The sequence below is a fragment of the Canis lupus genome, chromosome 38 (assembly GCF_003254725.2).
Source record: "Canis lupus dingo isolate Sandy chromosome 38, ASM325472v2, whole genome shotgun sequence".
NCBI lineage: Eukaryota > Metazoa > Chordata > Mammalia > Carnivora > Canidae > Canis > Canis lupus.
This window is the reverse complement of record NC_064280.1, coordinates 18,126,517-18,146,260: the sequence shown is the minus strand read 5'-3', so window position 1 is coordinate 18,146,260 and position 19,744 is coordinate 18,126,517. Positions and strand designations below refer to the sequence as shown.

The window sequence follows — 19,744 nt, the reverse complement described above, 5'->3', positions numbered from 1 at the left end:
GATTCTTCCACTTTTGTTGTTCTTTCTCAAGATTACTTTATCTACTTAGTCTTTTTGTGGTTCTATATAAATTTTAAGATTTGTGTTTTCTATTTCTATGAAAGATTTCATTGGAATTTTGATTAGGGATTGCATTAAATTATTTTAAATTTTATTTATTTATTCACGAGAAACACGTATTTATTTATTCTCTCAGAGAGAGAAGCAGAGACACAGGCAGAGGGAGAAGCAGGCTTCCTGTGGGGAGCCCGATGCGGGACCCCTGGCTTATGCCCTGAGCCAAATGTAGATGCTCAACCGCTGAGCCACCCAGGCATGCCAAGGGATTACGTTAAATTTTAGATTTCTTTGGGTAGATATGAATATTTTTTGCAATATTAATCTTCCAATCCATGAGCATGGGATATCTTTCCATTTATTTATGTCTTCAGTTTCTTTCTTCACTGTTTTATAGTTTTTTGTGTACAGATCTTTCAGTTCTTTGGTTAAATTTATTCCTAAGCATTTTATTCTTTTTGATACAATTGTAAACATGATTTTTTTATTTGTATTTTTTTTAGAGAGAAGGAGCATGTGAGTGGTGCGGGGAGGATCAGAGAGAGAAAGAATCTTAAGCAGGTTCAGTCTCATGACCCTGAGATCATGACCGGAGCCAAAATCAAGAGTCAGGCGCTTAACTGACTGAGCCACCCAGGAATCTCTGTGATTGTTTTCTTAATTGCTCTTTCTGATAGTTGTTAATATATTGAAACGCAACTGATTTTTGTGTATTGATTTTGTAACCTGCAACTTTACTGAATTCATTTATTCTAAATTTTTTGTATATAATTCTATGTCATCTGCAAATAGAGACATCTTTTCCAATTTGGATGCCTTTCATTTATTTTTCTTGCCTAATTGCTCTGGCTGGGACTTCTAGTGCTATGTTGAATAAAAGTAGCAAGAGTAGGCATATGTTTCTTATTACTGATCTTAGAGTAATAGCTTTCAGTTTTTCACCATTGATTTTGATGTTAGCTGTGGACCTGTCATAAATGGACTTTATTATGTTGAGGTACATTTCTTCTATACCTGTTGAGAGTTTTTTTATTATGAATGGATATTGGTTTTTGTAAATGATTTTCCTACATCTTTTGAAATGATCATATGATTTTTCTCTTTCATTTTGTTAATGAGATGTATCACATTGATTTGCTGATGTTGAACCACTCATGTATGCCAGGGATAAATCCTACTTAATCATGGTATATGATCCTTTTAGTGTATTCTTGAATTCAATTTGTTAATATTTTATAGAGGACTTTTGTATCTATGTTAATCAGTGATATTGCCTTGTAATTTTCTTTTCTTCTGGTGTCCTTGTCTGGTTTTGGTATCAGGGTAATGTTGGTCTCATAAAATGAGTTTGGAAGTATTTTCTTCTACTTTTTGGAAGAATTTGAAAAGGATTGGATTTATTTATCTTTAAATGTTTGGTAGAATTCACCAGTGAATCCATCTGGCCCTGGACTTGTGTTTATTGGGAGGTTTTTGATTATTTTTTTTAAGATTTATTTATTTATTTATTTATTTATTTATTTATTTATTTATTTATTTATTTATTTATTTATTTATGATAGACAGGGAGAGAGAGAGAGAGAGAGAGAGAGAGAGGCAGAGAACAGGAGGAGGGAGAAGCAGGCTCCATGCCGGGAGCCCGACATGGGACTCGATCCCGGGACTCCAGGATCACGCCCTGGGCCAAAGGCAGGCGCTAAACCGCTGAGCCACTCAGGGATCCCAGGTTTTTGATTATTGATTCAACCTCCTTACTCTAGTAATTGGTCTGTTCAGATTTTTCTATTTCATATAGATTCATTATTGGTAGGTTGTATGTTTTAGGGATTTATCCATTTCTTCTAGGTTGTCCACTTTGTTGGTGTATGTATAATTGTTATAGTGTCTCATATGATCCTTTGTATCTATATGATATCAGTTATAATGTCTCCTCTTTTTTTTAAAGAATTTATTTACTTATTCATGAGAGACACAGGGAGAGAGAGGCAGAGGAAGAAGTAGGCTCCATGCAGGGAGCCAATATGGGACTCCATCCTGGGACCCTGGGCTCATGCCCTGAGCCAAAGGCAGATGCTCAACCGCTGAGCCACCCAGGCATCCCTAATGTCTCCTCTTTCATTTCTAATATTACTTATATGGGTCCTCTCACATTTCTCTTGGTAAATCTAGCTGAAATTTTATCTATTTTACTTATCTTTTGGAAAAAACAGCTTTTAGTTTCATTGATCTTTTCTATTCTCATTTAGTCTTCATTTCATTTATTTCTGCTCTGAACTGTGTTTTTTCCTTCCATCTAGTAATTTGAACAGAGCCTGTTCTTCTTTTCCTAGTTCTTTGAGGTGTAAAGTTAGGTTGTTTCCACCAGATCTTTCTTTTTTCTTAATGTAGGTGCTATCACTATGAACTTAACCTCCTAGAACTGCTTTTCCTGCACGCTGTAAGTTTTGTTATATTGTGTTTCCATTTTCATATGTCTCAAGATATTTTTTAATTTTTCTTTTGTTTTTCTTTGACCATTGGTTGTTCAGTAGCATGTCGTTTAATTGCTGCATATTTCTGAATTTTCCAGTTTCATACCCTGTGGTCAGAAGAGATGCTAGATGTGATATTAATCTTCTTAAATTTATTAAGGCTTGTTTCATGACCTAACATGTGATCTCTCCTAGAGAATATTCCATGTGCACTTAAGAAGAATGTGCATTCTTCTGCTGTTGGATATAATGTTGCGTAAATGTCTAAGTCTATTTGGTAGAACATGTAGTATAAGTGCAATGCGTCTTTATGGATTTTCTGTTCCTATTATCTACCCATTGTTGAAAGTAAGTTACTGAAGTCCCCTACTATTACTGGATTGTTCATTCTCCCTTTAGGTCTGTTAATATTTACTGTATATATTTAGATGCATATAAAATATCTATGCATGGGGTGCATAGATATTGCAAATGTTGTACCATGTTTGGGGTACATTATATAATGACCTTTTTTTGTTTCTTATTAAAGTTTTTGCCGTAAAGTCTATTTGATTTCCATTTGCATGGAATACCTTTTTCCATCCTTTCAGTCCACAAGTATTCTTAAAGCTCAACTAAGTCTCTTGTACATAGCATATAGTTGGGGCTTCTTTTTAAATCCATTTAGATACTTTATGTCTGTTGCTTGAAGAATTTAGTTCATTTACATTTAAAGTAATTGATAGTTATGAACTTACTATTGTCATCTTGTTCATTATTTTCCAGCTATTTCCTAAAACTTTTATTTATTTCTTCTTGTTCTCTTTGTGATTTGATGATTTTCTGTAGTGGTATACTTACAGTCTTCTGTTATTATCTTTTTTGTATCTGCTTATAGATTTTTGATTACCATGAGACTTATATAAAACTGATATTTTGCTTTTAAATCCTTTTGCATTCAAAGAATTTTCCTGTGAAGTATTTGTTTATACCATTCTCCTTGTTGGTTTTCTCTTTTCTAATGATTAATTCCTGTACTTCCACAACATTCTTATTTTTGTTGGTGGCTTTGCTTATAATTAGAGAGGTTCTCCACAGGACCTCTGGGTGGCTCAGCAGTTGAACATCTGCCTTCGGCAGCTGGGGTCTGGGGATCCAGTCCCTCATTGGGCTCCCTGCAGGGGGCCTGCTTCTCCCTCTGCCTATGTCTCTGCCTCTCTCTCTGTGTCTCTCATGGATAAATAAATAAAATCTTTAAAAGAGAGAGAGAGAGAGAGAGAGAGGTTCTCCATTATTATTTCCCATGACTTTATGGAAGTCCTACATCTTTTACAAGAGATTTGCAATTTCACTTTGCCAACACTTTGGACTGAATTTACAAGTAGACTAATGGAGCAGAAAGATATGTTAAATGAGGACGGATGTTTGATGACTCGTTTTATAAATGATTAGTTCACTTGGTAAATATATGATAAGGAAACTTTTGCTTCCTACTGCAAAATCTTAACTGTGGGGATCTATCTTAGTTAATGAAACCTTGACTAATAAGGATCCCCTGCAGGCATTTATTTAGTAGGGTTCCAGTGAGTTTCATATGAGATAATGTATGTGAAGTGCTTAGCATTTGTTCCTGACGCAGGTAGGGTTGATTACTTAATTCTTTGTGTTGCCAAGGAATACAATAATACCACATGACATAGTATTTTGATTGCTTAATTGTTTATATGAGTGTATTTCTTAATAATCTGGGAAGGTAGAAATGGTTTCTAATTCATCTTTATGCCTCTGATACTCAATAAGTGTCTCATACATGATGAACATTCAAAACATGTTGAGTGAGTAAGTAATGAATAAATGGATATCTTCCTTGTCTTTTTCTTGTTATGATAACACATCTCAGATTATCTATTAGTCTTCCACAAAAGTAATTTCTTTTAGGCCATGAAACTGTTGTGTTTTGTGCCTTTAATTAAAAAAAATTTTTTTTAACAAGGCAAATACATTTGTACTGATATGGAATGTTCTCCAAGATAAAGTGATAAAAAACAAAATGCAGAATGGTTTGTAGCATATACTACTTTTTTTAAAATTGGAGGTAGAATACATACATGCATGCACATGCTTGTGTGTATGTGTGTATTTTGTGTATATGTGTATTTGTTTTATGTATAGATTATCTTTTTTTTTAAGATTTTATTTATTTATTTGAGGTAGAGTGGACAAGCAGATGGAGGGGAAAAGGGAGAGAAGCAGGCTTCCCTGAGTAGGGAGCCTGACACGAGTCACCATCTCAGGACCCCAAGATCATGACCAGATCAAAGGCAGGTGATTAACCAACTAAGCCACCCGGGTGCCCCTATGCCTAGACTATCTTAAGGATATGTGAGAAACCAGTAAGAATGACTGCTTTTGGGTAGTAACACTGGGAATACACATGGTAAAGATTTACTTTTTTACCGTATACTCTTTCAAATTGCTTAGTTTTTTTTTTTTATCTTGTGCCTATATTACCTGTTCTACATAGATGTAGAAATATAGTTATACATTTTATTTTGTGAAGTTTTTACTATTTCTGAAACCTAAAATAACTGGTGAACAGAAAGACTGGAATGACGTTGGGATATTACGAATTCAGGTTAGAAAAGTATGTGAAAATGAATATGTACAAGTCTGTAAGAGTTTAAAAATATTTTTTCTTTGTCTTCATCTATCTGAAGACTTACATATTGCATATTTCCAGTTAGACTAAAGGTCACGGATTCATAAAAATTGAATGGGATTTAATAATTCTGCTTAGTGTTTTTCTAAGTGATTTCCACACTCCTTGTCATATAATTTGGTTTTTCTGAGAGACCCTTTCACCTCTGGCCATTCTAAGTTTTGTTTCTGTGACTTTTCATTTATCATGGGGTATTTTTGGTATGTGTTTTTGAAGGTTTTATTTTTAAGTAATCTCTACATGCAACATGAGGCTCGAATTCACAGCCCTGAGATCAAGAGTCCCACACTCCACTGACTAAGCCAGCCAGGTGCCTCTCATCCATCATGAGTTTTATGGTTACTCTTGCACATACAACCTAAAATATGACCAAATATCCCAAATTAAATGATCTATATATAGTTTCTTCCTAAAGCATAATAGACTCTCCCAGTGCTCTGCTCACCCTTGGGTCTAACCATTTGTATTTACTCCATCGACTTCCAGCTGCCTGATGTTTTCTGGCATCAGAAGCCTTTGCCATTGGAGCCTTTGTGAGTTTAAACTTTACTTTTAAAAAGATTTTATTTATTTATTCATGAGAGACAGCGAGGGAGAGGCAGCGATATAGGCAGAGGAAGAAGAAAGTGCCCTGCAGGGAGCCCAATGTGGGACCCCATCCCAGGACCCTGGGATCGTGACCTGAGCCAAAGGCAGACGCTCAACCACTGAGCCACCCAGGCATCCCGAGTTTTTTTTTTTTTAAGATTTTATTTATTTATTCATGAGAGACAGAGAGAGGCAGAGACACAGGCAGAGGGAGAAGCAGGCTTCATGCAGAGAGCCTGATGTGGGACTCGATCCCAGGTCTCCAGGGTCACGCCCTGGGCCGAAGGCAGGCGCTAAACCACTGAGCCACCCAGGGATCCCAGCATCCTGAGTTTAAACTTTAAAAGCAATTTATCATAATGTTTCAAAGGCCTTAACGATGTGCATACTCTGTGATCAGAGGATGGGCCAAGAAGCATTTTTAAGGATGTTTTCATAGCCTTAAATTTAAAAATTTTTAAAAAGCAACATATCTGGGATCCCTGGATGGCTCAGTGGTTTGGCGCCTGCCTTTGGTCCGGGGCGTGATCCTGGAGTCCCAGGATTGAGTCTCGTATTGGGCTCCTGGCATGGAGCCTGCTTCTCCCTCTGCCTGTGTCTCTGCCTCTCCCTCTCTCTCTCTCTCTCTCTCTTTGTCTATCATAAATAAATAAATAAATCTTTTTTAAAAAAGCAACATATCTATATGCTAAAAAAGAGGACTGTTTGATACATTGTAACACATGTATGCAATGCAATACTGTTCAGTATTTAAAATTACATAAATATATTGATTTCACTGCAAGTTCATTCTATATTATGTGACTACAGTGGTTCATTGGTATGTATGTATTAAGGCGAACGTTGCTTTTTTAGTGCAGTCTCTTAACTATGGAGTCTTGACTAATAAGATCTTAGCTAAGGGGTGCCTGGGTGGCTCAGTTGGTTAAGTGTCTGCCTTTGGCTCAGGTCATGATCCTAGCATCCTGGGGTTGAGCCCAGAACTCAGGCTCCCTGCTCAGTAAGGAGTCTGCTTCTCCCTTTCTCTCTGTACCCCCTCCACTTATGTGTTCATTCTTTCTCTCATACTCTCTCTCAAATAAATAAAATCTTAAAACAAAATCTTGGGGCACCTGGGTGGCTCAGTGATTGACCCGTCTGCCTTTGGCTCAGGTTGTGATCCCAGGGTCTTGGGATCAAGTCCCACAATGGGCTCCCTGCAGGGAACCTACTTCTCTCTCTATGTCTCTGCTTCTTTCTCTGTGTCTCTCATGAATAAATACAATCTTAAAAAAAAAAAAAAAACAACCTTGGCTAAAAAGGACTTTAAAAAAAGTTATATGATGCATAGAAAAACACTTAGTCAATATCTACAACTTGTGAATTATAATCCATATTCTAGATCTTGCATAGAGTGGCAGTTTAATTAGCCTATTAAATAAAAGCGATCAATGATGAGATTGTGTTATAAAATAAGGGTCATGATCATTTCAGATCTGTGCAGTTGAAGTCTGTTAAATAAAAGAAAGAGAGGTGCCTGGGTGGCTCAGTGGTTGAGCATCTGCCTTTGGCTCAGGGAGTGATCCCAGAGTCCTGGGATCGAATTCCACATCAGGCTCCCTGCCTCTACCTGTGTCTGTTTCTCCCTGTGTCTTTCATGAATAAATAAATAAATCTTTAAAAAAAAAAAAAAAAAAAAAAAGGAAAGGAAAGGGGGGGAACATCCCAGAGGTTATATGCTAGATTGTTAATAGTAGTTATCTCTGACACAAACTTTAAGGGTGGTTGTTTTCTTTTTACTCACTTAAGGATTTCTTATTTTATTTTATTTTTTTAAGATTTTATTTATTCATGAGAGTCACAGATTGAGAGAGTCAGAGACACAGGCAGAGGGAGAAGCAGGCTCCACGCAGAGAGCCTGACATGGGATTCGATCCCAGGTCTCTGGGATCAGACCCTGGGCCAAAAAGCAGGCACTTAACTGCTGAGCCACCCAGGGATCCCCTACTCACTTAAGAATTTCTAATTCATCTATAATTCTATATTACCTGTATAATGGAGATATTAAAGGTTAAAACTATGAAGTTTAAGATTTAAAGGTATTTAACAAAAACAGCAACAATGAAGCCTTACTCTTTTAAATACACAAAACAGGGGATCCCTGGGTGGCGCAGCGGTTTGGCGCCTGCCTTTGGCCCAGGGCACGATCCTGGAGACCCAGGATCGAGTCCCACTTCAGGCTCCCGGAGCATGGAGCCTGCTTCTCCCTCTGCCTGTGTCTCTGCCTCTCTCTCTCTCTCTCTCTCTCTGTGTGACTATCATAAATAAATAAAAATTAAAAAAAAATAAATACACAAAACACTATTGTCTGTATTGGCCAATTATGTTCCTTTGTAGCAAATGCAGTACACTGGTTTGTGGGGTATTTAGAATACAGCTGAAACATTCCTGTGAATGATGGATACGTTATATTGGATTTGATTCATTTTGCCTATGTCATGCCACTTTTGCACAACACTTGGAGAAAATGTTTTGTTGTTTGCTACTTACCATATGAAAGGGAGGAAGCAGTTCCCAGCTATTAGGAGATATGAAGCCATTTGGGAAATCTCCTGGGTTGTAAGGTATTATTGATACAGAGATGCCAGAGCATAGCTACTTTTCTGCAGAAAGGAGGATTTATAAATGTTATTACTTAAATTACTTTATCCTAAAGTAGAACTACAGATGTAATTTACTTAAATTTCCCCAGATTCTAATAGTGAAGCCAAAGGTTATTTTAACAAATTGAAATTGCCCTGGGAGTGGGCTATAGATGTCTCTCCTATATATTCCTTAGTACTCTCCTTAGTATCCTATCTTTTGTCATGGCTTATTCAAGGACCTGTTTTTCTTTCCGGATTGTACTCAGTAAGAGTAGGAATGATGTCTGCTTTACTGGCACATCATAGGAACTCAGTGCTTCATGAAAGTATGTATAAATGAATGGATAGATACAGTTCCAATTTAGAGCTGGGACATAAAGAGCAGGGGCTTTAAAATGCACAATGGAGACTGTTCCTTACACATTGATAGAGAAGCATGCGTTACATTTAAGGTTTGAAGTGCATGTTACATTTAAGGTGCATTTGCACTTAAGGTGAAATATTTATGTTTGTACTTGACACCAACCAATTCCAGTAAGTGAAGTGCTAAGAGAGGAATATACTACTAAAAGTCCATGTGAGGAGTCAGAATGTAGAGAAAGTGGCAGATAGGCTACAAAGTCACAATTATATAAATTCCGACCTGGGAGGGAACAGAACTTCAAAAGTCAATCTCTTCATTTAATAGATGAATAAATTGAAATCCATACAATTTAAATAACTTACAAGGTGGTATATTTCATTATTGATAATTCTAGACTGTGGGCCAGGTCTCCCAATCTGCTGGTCTAGTTTTCTTTCCATTAAACTTAAAGAAGGATTGACTATCACCTAAGTCTAGGAAAGGAAGAACAGAGATAATCTTGTTCTTCAAACACACTGGTTCAAGATTCCTTTTTCAGCCACAAAGGCCAAGAAAAATTGGGGAGTCGTTAGGAATGGCATTGTTAATAAATCAAAACAGGATTTCACGCCTGAAATACTGTCTGTAGTTCTGTCTCAGTACCACAGGAAAAATACACTAAAGCCAGAGGAGGGCCACAGGACGAAGTGAAATTGATCTAACAGAAAGATTGAGAACAGGATAAACACCCTATGATGTTTCAGATGGAATTGTTACAAGAAAATGTAACTGTTGGCTCTGCACCTGAAACCTTTTTTTTTTTTTTAAGATTTTATCTATTTTTTGACATAATGAGAGTGAGCACAAGCAGGGAGAGGGGCAGGCAAAGGAAGAAGGAGAAGCAGATTCCCCGCTTAGCAGGGAACCTGATGCCAGGCTCGATCCCAGGACGCTGCGATCATGATGGGAGCAGAAAACAGATGCTTGACCAGCCGAGCCACCCAGGCGCCCCGCTCCTGAAACTTTTAAGTTGTCGGCAGAGTGAATAATGAAATCCTTCCACAAAATACCTATGGACGCTATTGTCAGACACTCTGTCACGAATTAAATGATCCATGCGACTGATCCGATATGCTCATTTATATGGTCTTATTTACAAAATTCTTTTTCTTGTCATCGTAAAGCACACTTAATACCTACAAACACCACCAATGGAGGGGGAAATCATGCCTACTCGTTTTCTTCTCTGGTGACCGTGGTACTTCAGGTAATAGGAAGACACACTTGGAGGCCTCTCCTCTGTTGATCTTCCTTTCATTCCAAGTCATGTGTCATTATGGATGAGAGATACCCCCTTCAGTTATAACTGTAAACTACCCATGTCTTTTATTCATTTTCTCTTGTGGGCCTCTGAATATTTTCCTCTGTAAGTGTGTCTTGATTTATAATAGCCATAGAGGAAACTGGTTTTTATGATACTGTCAGAGCATTCAAAAGGTAAGTATTTTGAGACACCTGAGTGGCTCAGCCGCCTTCAGCTTAGGTCATCATCCCGGGGTTCTGGGATTGAGTCCCCCATCAGGCTCCCTGCTTAGTGGGGAGTCTGCTTCTCCCTCTGCTTGTGCTCTCTCTCGTTCTCTCATTCTCTGACAAGTAAAATATTTTGAAAGTAAATACTTTGAGTATCCTAAAATAAATAAATAAATCCTTTGTTTCACATCTTTATTGTGTCCTATTTCATGTTGGAAGTTATCAGATGTCAACCTTCTTTTCTTGAGGGTTTGTTTCTTCTTTAATCTCCAATTTTGGGATGGCTGGGTGGCTAAGTGGTTGAGCAGCTGCCTTCAGCTCAAGGCATGATCCCAGGATCCTGGGATTGAGTCCTGCATCAGGCATCAGGGGAGCCTGCTTCTCCTGCCTATGTCTCTGCCTCTTTCATGAATAAATAAATTAAATCTTTTTATTTATTTATTTATTTATTTATTTATTTATTTATTTATTTATTTATGATAGTCACAGAGAGAGAGAGAGAGAGAGAGAGAGGCAGAGACACAGGCAGAGGGAGAAGCAGGCTCCATGCACCGGGAGCCTGACGTGGGATTCGATCGCGGGTCTCCAGGATCGCGCCCTGGGCCAAAGGCAGGCGCTAAACCACTGCGCCACCCAGGGATCCCAATAAATTAAATCTTAAAAAAAAAAAGCCTCCCCTTTTTATTTAACTTTTAATATTCTTCTTTCTCACATATTTTTCAAAGCTCTAATATTTTCATATTTATTTGAAAGTTTAAGTGTTTTACAATATTAATATGTGCATTTTTTCAGTAGATAGTGAAAACTGACCAACTCTTCTGCTGGTGAGCAGTTATTCTAAAATACTTTGCAATTATGAATATTCAAAGCCGAATAATAACACTAATACTGATTAGCTCTTAGGGAGGGAATTAAAGAGGATGTTCACATTCTATAAAAGCAATTCTGCATTGTTTTATATTTTTATACTAAATACAACTTTTTAAGCCAGAAAACAATTATAACAAATTATTAATAACTGCATATTAAACATGAGACGTCTGGGGATGCCTGGGTGGCTCAGTGGTTGTGCATCTGCCTTCGGCTCAAGATGTGATCCTGGAGTTCCGGAATCGAGTTCCACATTGGGCTTCCTACACGGAGCCTGTTTCTCCCTCTGCCTATGTCTCTGCCTCTCTCTATATTTCTCATGAATAAATAAATAAAATCTTAAAAATAAGCATGAGACGTCTATCTAATATAAAGCTAAAGTCATTAAGTATCCTTCTCCATGTAAATAGGTCTCTTAAGACCTCCAAAGTAACAAAATACTGCTTATTTCCTTGTAAGAGAGAATTTGTTGTTTTGACACTTGGTTACTATCGAGACACATTTCTTAGGGTGAGTTCCACAGAACACTGGTTCTGCCCCTTGGCTGTAGGCAAACCAGAAAAAAAAAAAGATTCTCTCTGGTTGGGTAACTTTGGTAAAACACTGATTTAAACAAATATAGGTAAGTTTCTTAATGATGGTATTTCCCAGGGTGCTAAATGTGCTGATAGACCTGGTGACTCTCCAAGAAGTGGAAACACAGCAGTGTGCAGGTTTTTCCAAATTTATTTGGAAAATATAATTTTTCCTCCCAGAGTCAGTTTCAAGGCATGTATTTTGGGAAACAGTGCTCTAGGGTGTTCAAGAAAGAGTTCTTTTTATAGTGAGGGGTAATGAAGGGCCCTACCCTTCTTATTTATGATGGGATTTATCCATATCTAAAGATACGATGATCTGCGAGCCTGGGTCACTCAGTTGGTTGAATGTCTGCCTTCAGGGCAGCCCCGGTGGCTCAGCGATTTAGTTTAGCGTTGCCTTTGGCTCAGGGCCTGATCCTGGAGACCCGGGATTGAGTCCCACGTCGGGCTCCCTGCATAGAGCCTGCTTCTCCCTCTGCCTGTGTCTCTGCCTCTCTCTCTCTCTGTATCTCTCATGAATAAATAAATAAAATCTTAAAAAAAAATGCCTTCACCTCAGGTCGATCTCAGGGTCCTGGGGTCAAGCCCCGAGTCGGGCTCCCTGTTTAGTGGAGAGTCTGCTTCTCCCTCTCCCTCTGCTCCTCCCTCCTCCCTCTCTCTCTCAAATGGATAAATAAAATATTTTTTAAAAAGATGCAATGATCATTGTACATTGTTTTTGATCCAGATCTATATTATTTAAAGTACAGACTTTTCAAATATTTAACCTTATATTTTTAAAAAATAAATGACTAGGTTGTGATCATATATTAGATTTGGTTTGTTAAAATTGTGTTCAGGATTTTTATATGTTCTCATGAGAGACTCTGGCCTTTAATTTTCCATTTTTGTGATATGTTCTCAGACGTCGGTGGTAAAGCTATGCTGGTCTCATAAAATGAGTTGTGACGCGTTCCATCGTTTTCTTCTCTCTGGCGGAAGGCCATGTAATCTTGGTATTAACTCTCCTTAAATGTTTGGTAGAATCTGCTGGTGAAAGTGTCAGAGCCTAGAATATTTGTTGTGTTTTATTTCACTGGGAAGTTTTCAATTTTGCAAGAGGTGTTAGAGTCACTCGGTGGGGGGGGGGGGGGGGGGCAAAGCCCCACAGCCTTGCCAGCAATGCACTGTGGACTTAGGCACAAATGGGGAAAATCCTTCAAGCAGCTTTGCCAGCCTGCAGGTGAGGTTCTGGTTCAGAACAAGTAGTGAAACAGCCAGCAATTTAGCAGGGGAATCCTGGAAGTAAGATAGGCACAGAATGGCTGAGATAAGCTTCTAGGATAACTACACATGGGTGGAGGGGACCTCAGAGATCTTGGAGAGGCCAGAGGAAAAAGACAGCCTTTCAGCCAGAACCACCATCTTCCAGCAATTCGCCAAAATGACCAATACAAAGGGAAAGGGAAGAGGTACCTGCTGTATGTTCTCTAGGCCTTTTGGAAAATATGGAGTTGTTCCTTTGACCACACACAAGCGAATCTACAAGAAAGGTGATATTGGCTCCATCAAGGGAATGGGCACTGTTCAGAGAGGAATGCCTCACAAATGTTTCCATGTTACCCAGAGTGCTCTTGGCATGGTTGTTAACAAACAAGTGAAGGGCAAGATCCTGGCCCAAAGAATTAATGTATTGAGCATATTAAGCACCCAAACAGCCAAGATAGCTCCCTGAAGCGGGTAAAGGAAATGATCAGAAAAAGAAGGAACCTTAAAGACCAGCCTGCCCCACCCAGAGAAGTGCACTTTGTGAGAGCCAGTGGAAAGGAATCTGAGCTGCTGGAACCCAGTCCCTGTGAATTCATGGTATGGTAAATGTAAGAAAAAAAAAAAAAACCCAAAAACCAAAACAGGGGCACTTGAGTGGCTTGGTTGGGTAAGCATCTGACTCTTGATCTTAGCACAGGTCTTGATCTCAGGGTTGTGAGTTCAAGCCCTGAGTTGGACCCCACTCTAGGCATGGAGCCTACTTTAGAAAAAAAAAAAAAAGGCTAAAGATAGAGGGGAGCCTTGAGAACTGGCTGAATCTTTGAGTGCATTCCCCAAAAGATAATGAACAATTTGGTTGGATATTTTGGTTTGCTGTCAGCATGTGATGGCCAGAAGTGCCTCAAAGACCTCTACCTACAAAGAACATAATGAACCCAGCGCCCCAGCTAATGCGCTCTGAAATACATGCTGCATTTGCTCCCTGGCCATGCTTCCCGTAGGCTCTCACAGCCAGTGCCATTGCGTCATTGGACTACTGAGGCACGTCCATTCCTACAGATGATGGGGTTCTTCTGATCGCTAACAACCTAGACATAAGGACTCACAGCAGCTTGGCTGAACCTTCTCCGTCTGCATCATTGTCTAGAATGCTTCCGCTCACCCTTCACTGTCTCTGTGCCTCCCCCATAGATGGGGTCAAGTCTGAATTGCGGTCTGAAGGACCTCTCTCCCAGGCTTTTCCAGCTCCTTCCTGTTTCTTCTCACAGCCACTTCCCATCGTCCTTACTCCTATTGGCAGGTGCTTCCTAGGGGGCTCAGATTAGCACCAATGGTATCAAGAGTGGTCCAAGAAAATTGGTGGTCAGATGAGGATTTGGGACTGGCTTATCTGCTGCCCAGCAGGTGAGGAGAATGCTGCCCTGCCCTTGGGAAATGAGACATGGCACAAGGTGGTGGCTCACTGGGTAAAGATTTCCCTCATGGTGACCTGGGAAAATGTCCTGGTGGAGGAGAAAGGTTGTGGCAGGTACAGTGTTTCAGGCCTTTCAAAGATATGGAGGACCCAAAGCCTACAGACACTGGAGTTGGCTTGTTGCTGCTAAGTGGTAATGATACTCTGCTGTTGGCAAGCAGTGGCTGGGTGTGAGAGAGCACCTCTGGTAGCTTCCAAAGAGGCCCCGGTGTCTTGCAGTTAGAAGGACAGGCACATTTGAGCAGCAGGCTGAAAAACAAATTGTTTGAGCCTTAGAGCTCTGCAGTTGTTTTCATTGGTCAGCCACGGCAGGAGGTGTAGGGGACTGTTAGAGCCTTCCTGACAAAAACCGAGGATCCTGAAATATGAGTAGGGACATCTGGATGGATGCCTTTGAGGATATTGCCTGTGCAACCACCATGCTCTGGTACCCTCTGTGCTCGCAAAAGGGCCTATATTCCCTAAGAGGAGCTGACAGTTCTGAGATGCTCTGCTCTGAAGCTGCCCTCACCCCTACTTCTGCATCTCCTGGCTACCAGACTGATAACTGGGGTTATGTAAGGTCTGGGTAAATTACAGTAAAAATTCTACTTGTGTGCATGTGTGGGCACATGTTTTCCTGGGGAAATCTGTTGCCTTTGTTTGTTTTTGTTTTTTTTTGTTTTTTTAGTCTGTGACTAAAAATATTTCTGAAACACTAGCTTTCCTCCCTTTAAGCCTTAGGGCTCCTTCCCACCAGGAATAGTAATTTCATTGCAAAGCAGAATTGAAGTAATTTTCCCTCCTAATGACCTGGGGAGAATTCACTCTGGCATATCAAAATAACTTTATAGAAAAGTCCCACTTATAAAAAAAGGAAGAAGGAAAGGAAAATACCACTTGAACCCTAAGCAAAGATTAATCTGCTGGATCTGCTCATCTCCTTTGGCCTCCAACACCAATTGGCGCTTCAGCCCATCGTCTCAAGGACAGTCAAATCTGCCGTCCTGGGCCACCAACGTAAATACAAGCCACCAGACTAAATCTAAGTACTCCTCCGAGGCAGTTGTCATCATCTGCACCATCGTTTGCCTCACTTCTGGATGGTCACCAGGCCTGGGCCTGGGATGATGCAAGAAGGCCCTTAGAGCCAACACTTAAGGAGAGGCTTGTTTTCAAGGCTCCCCCTATACTCGCACTTGCTCCATCTGAAAGCGAGAACCTTCTTACATTTTGCAGCCTGGGATCTCCCTCATCAAATCCAAGTCACCGTACATCACCAACTACAGTGTATCATTGACAGTGTGATGGAAAGAGCGTTAGTGTCAGGATAAGGGAGGGGGGAGATGTTGTCATTTACAGGAAAGATGACCTGGAGCTAAATAGGGGAGATGAAGGAAGTCACTGCAGAAAAGTGGGAGAGCAAGGATTTAGTCTGGAGACGGAAAGAAGTGAGGGGTCAGAGGCAGGCCTGGGAAAAGCCCTGTGAACAGGATGAAGCTAAATGGCTTAGAACATAGACAGTGAATGAAATGAGGTTGCCAGGAGCTTGCTCTTACTGGGTTCCAGTAGTGTCTGGTATATCCTGGTATGGGGACAGGAGACAAACTGGGAAAATCTCTACAGAATGGCAATCTGAATGTTAACCTTTTCTAAGTGTGGGAAAGCTGCTTAGGGCATATGGTATTTCTAAAGTTGGGCAAACTAAAACGTAAAGGCCTGTGATGTTCCCAGGTGACTGTGTTGGTTAAGTGTCAGACTCTTGATTTTGGCTCAGGTCATGATGTCAGGGTCATGACATTGAGCCCCATGTTGGGCTCTACACTAGGCATGGAGCCTGCTTAAGAATCTCTCTCCCGGGATCCCTGGGTGGCGCAGCGGTTTGGCGCCTGCCTTTGGCCCAGGGCGTGATCCTGGAGACCCGGGATCGAATCCCACATCAGGCTCCCGGTGCATGGAGCCTGCTTCTCCCTCTGCCTATGTCTCTGCCTCTCTCTCCTTCTCTCTCTGTGACTATCATAAATAAATAAAAATTAAAAAAAAAAAAAAAGAATCTCTCTCCCTCTGCCTCTCCCCCTCCCCCAATAAATAAAGGCTCTTGTGTGACTATTATCTTTGCAGGGGAAAGCTGTATGTGCAAAAATCAATATGTTGAATTTAACGAAATTAACCAAACTCATATATGTAACATTTTATAGGTTACAAAATCTCCTGACATTCTTTTTAATCCAGTCTTCTGTGCCTTTGCTCATTTCTGTTCCCACTTCCTAAAAATCTCTTTCCTCTCCTAGCCTGCTGGTTGAAACTTTTTTAAAACGGCTTTACTGAGATATAATCCACATACCATACAACTCACCAATATAAATTGTACAATCCAGTGGTTCTTAATGACAACCAAAGTTGTGTAACCATCAAGACAATTTTAGACCATTGATCTAAAAAGAGGGGCACCTCGGTAGTTCAGTGGGTTATATGCAGACTCTTGATTTTGGCTCAGGCTATGATCTCGGGGTTGTAAGATGGAGCTTGGGAGCCTGCTTGAGATTCTCCTCCCCTTCTCATCTGCTCTGACCCTCACTCTCTCTCTAAAATAATAAAAACAAATCCTGGGAGTACCTGGTTGGCTTAGTGGGTAGAGCATTGACTGTTGATCACAGTGTCATGAGTTCAAGCCCTCCATTGGGTGTGGAGTCTCTTTTAAAAATAAGTAAATAGAAAGAAATCTTAACTCATCTAGCAGCCACTCCTTATTTCCTTCCCAACCACCCTTGCTGTTGACAACCACCAATCTACTTTCTATCTCTATAGATGTACCTGTTCTGGATATTACCTTTTAATTTTTACCTTTGAGTGACCTTGGGGATTAGGAATTCTTATCTTTGGAGCTCCTAAACCCTAAATGGTGGGATTTCTGTGATGAATAGAAGGGGAAGGAAGCTGCTACATATCAACATATAGTCTTTATTTTCACAACCATCCTACAAACCACTTATCATTTAACAGTTGACACTGAAGCCCATAGAAATTAAGTAACTTGCCAAAGGGTACAAAGTAGTAAAGCACCCGGTGTAAACCTGGCTTTCCCAACTAGAGCTCGTTGTCCTCTTTCCACGAGATCAGTGATTCTCAAACTCTGGTGGGCACTAGAGGTACCTGGAATATTTACCAAACACAGATTGCTGGGCTCCACCTACAGGGTTTTGGATTCTTTAGCTGTGGGATGGGGCCCAAGCTTTTGCATTCCCAGATGCTGCTACAGCTGGGGTTTGAGACTATGCTCTATCAGGCTGCCAACAGTATCTGAGAATGTGATTAGGATCACAGAGCCAAATGTAAGGAGCTTTAATGTCATCTGGCCATCTTTTCAGAACAGTAGTACTCATGATCTGTCCAGGCAATTGCTGATTGATGAAAGGCAATAAAGAAAATGAAAATGTTTCAGTGGCAAGCTAAAGTTTGATGACATTTTTTTTCCGGTTTGGAAATGTGATAAGCAATTAGAGAATTAGCCATGGTTTGTGAAGCGCCTAGTGGTAGAACTTTTCTGGTGGAGACAATATGTGTTCCTTGTCTAGTTTGGACCTATGGTTACTTAGAAGGCAGGCAGGCAGACAGAGGACCGTGAGCGGCAGTGTCTCTTGCTGTTCTTTGGCTACAGCTGCAGCTGCACACTCATGCTGACTTCACCCCCATGTGTTAACTAGGCCAGAACTTGAACAGGCTGAAATCTGTTTATAAAAGAAAATGATCACAGATACCGAGAAAATGTATTTCCTTGACTCTGTTCTAACTCTGATTTTATTGAACACGTTTGATCTTTTTTGGCTTGGTGGGTGGGGAAGGAGGACAGTTGGAAATCACTTAATTCAGAATCTGCAGTGTAATTGCTACGGGAGACTCAAACGTGATTTGAACATCCCCAGCTATGGGATTTGGTGACCAGGCTCCTGAGAGAGGATGACACAGCACAGGGAATAGCACAGACAGCCTGCCTGGCTTTATAGAGAGCCGAAATACAAAAGTCCTTGTAGAGGTCACCGGTGCTGAGAATACCCTTAATTTAAATGGACTTGGATAACTTCCTTACGGGTAGGTAAGGCAGCCCTAGGGACAATAGTGAAAACAGGGAGTGCAGAGTGCAGCTGGATGTCCTTGCTAATTAGGCCTTACCTTATATAGACAGCTTTTGTTTGTTCCAGAGCACTTTTATGTCTATTAACTTATGCACAGAGGCCAACATTATTAAACAAGGTACAGAAGGGGCACCTGGCTGGCTCAGTATAGTATGTGACTCTTGATCTTGGGGTGGTGAGTTTGAGCCCGTTAGGGGGAGAGATTACATTAAAAAATAAAAGATAAAACAAAATCTTAGGGACACGTGGGTGGCTCAGCGGTTGAGTGTCTGTCTGCCTTTGGCTTAGGGTGTGATTCTGGGGTCCTGGGATGGAGTCCTGCATCGGGCTTCTTGAAGGGAGCCTGCTTCTCCCTCTGTCTATGTCTCTGCCTTTCTCTGTGTGTCTCTCACAAATAAATAATCTTAAAAAAAAAAAAAACAATAAAAATCTTTAAACAAGGTACAGATAAGTATAATGGGTTAGCTCAGTTAATGAGTTGGTTCAACTAGTTAATAGATGGACACAGAAGACTAGATGTAGACAGTTATTTGGAATGCCAGAAAAAAAAAACATTTGGAAATACTAGTAGCCATGTAAATACCATGTAGGGAATACCACCTTTCATTCTAAAATGGTGGCGGTGAAGTTTATATGTGGTCCTTTTTGACTTCTTCCATATTTTTCATTTGTTCATTCAATACAATGAACACGTACTGAATGCTTCCTCCTTGCTAATCCTTCTGCACAGTGGGCCTTGGGAATGTAGAAGCAAGACCTGATGTTTCTTCATTTATTCAACAAATATTTGTTAAGGCCCTATGTGTACCAGAAACTATTTTAGGTGTTGGGGATATAGTAATAATAATAATAATAATAATAATAAAAAGGCAAGAAATGTATAAACCAGCTTGGAGTAAACCACTGCAAACTAACAAGGTAAAGGCAGGTAAGTATAATTAAAATGTGCTGGAAAGAGTGATGGGTAGATGACCAGTGTGATAAAGCAAGTATAGCACAATGTTCATGGTAGACTCTAGATGGTGGTTATATCAGTGTTTACTGTAAAATATTTCAGACTCTGTTTGAAAAAAATTTTTTAAGGATTTTGAGAGAGAGAGAAAGAGGGAGAGAGAGGGAGCACAAGGGGCAGAGGGAGAAGCAGATTCCCC

General features: G+C 40.1%; 1 protein-coding gene across 1 annotated transcript in view; it reads left to right on the top strand.

Annotated features, from left to right (window-relative positions):
• Positions 1-11,517: 11,517 nt before the first annotated feature.
• Positions 11,518-19,744, top strand: part of UCK2 (uridine-cytidine kinase 2) — an 80,172-nt gene continuing 71,945 nt past the window's right edge. The window contains exon 1 of the mRNA XM_049106912.1: positions 11,518-11,691. Within this exon, the coding sequence (XP_048962869.1) occupies positions 11,533-11,691 (159 nt within the window). The 5' untranslated portion in view covers positions 11,518-11,532. The remainder of the gene's footprint in view (positions 11,692-19,744) is intronic.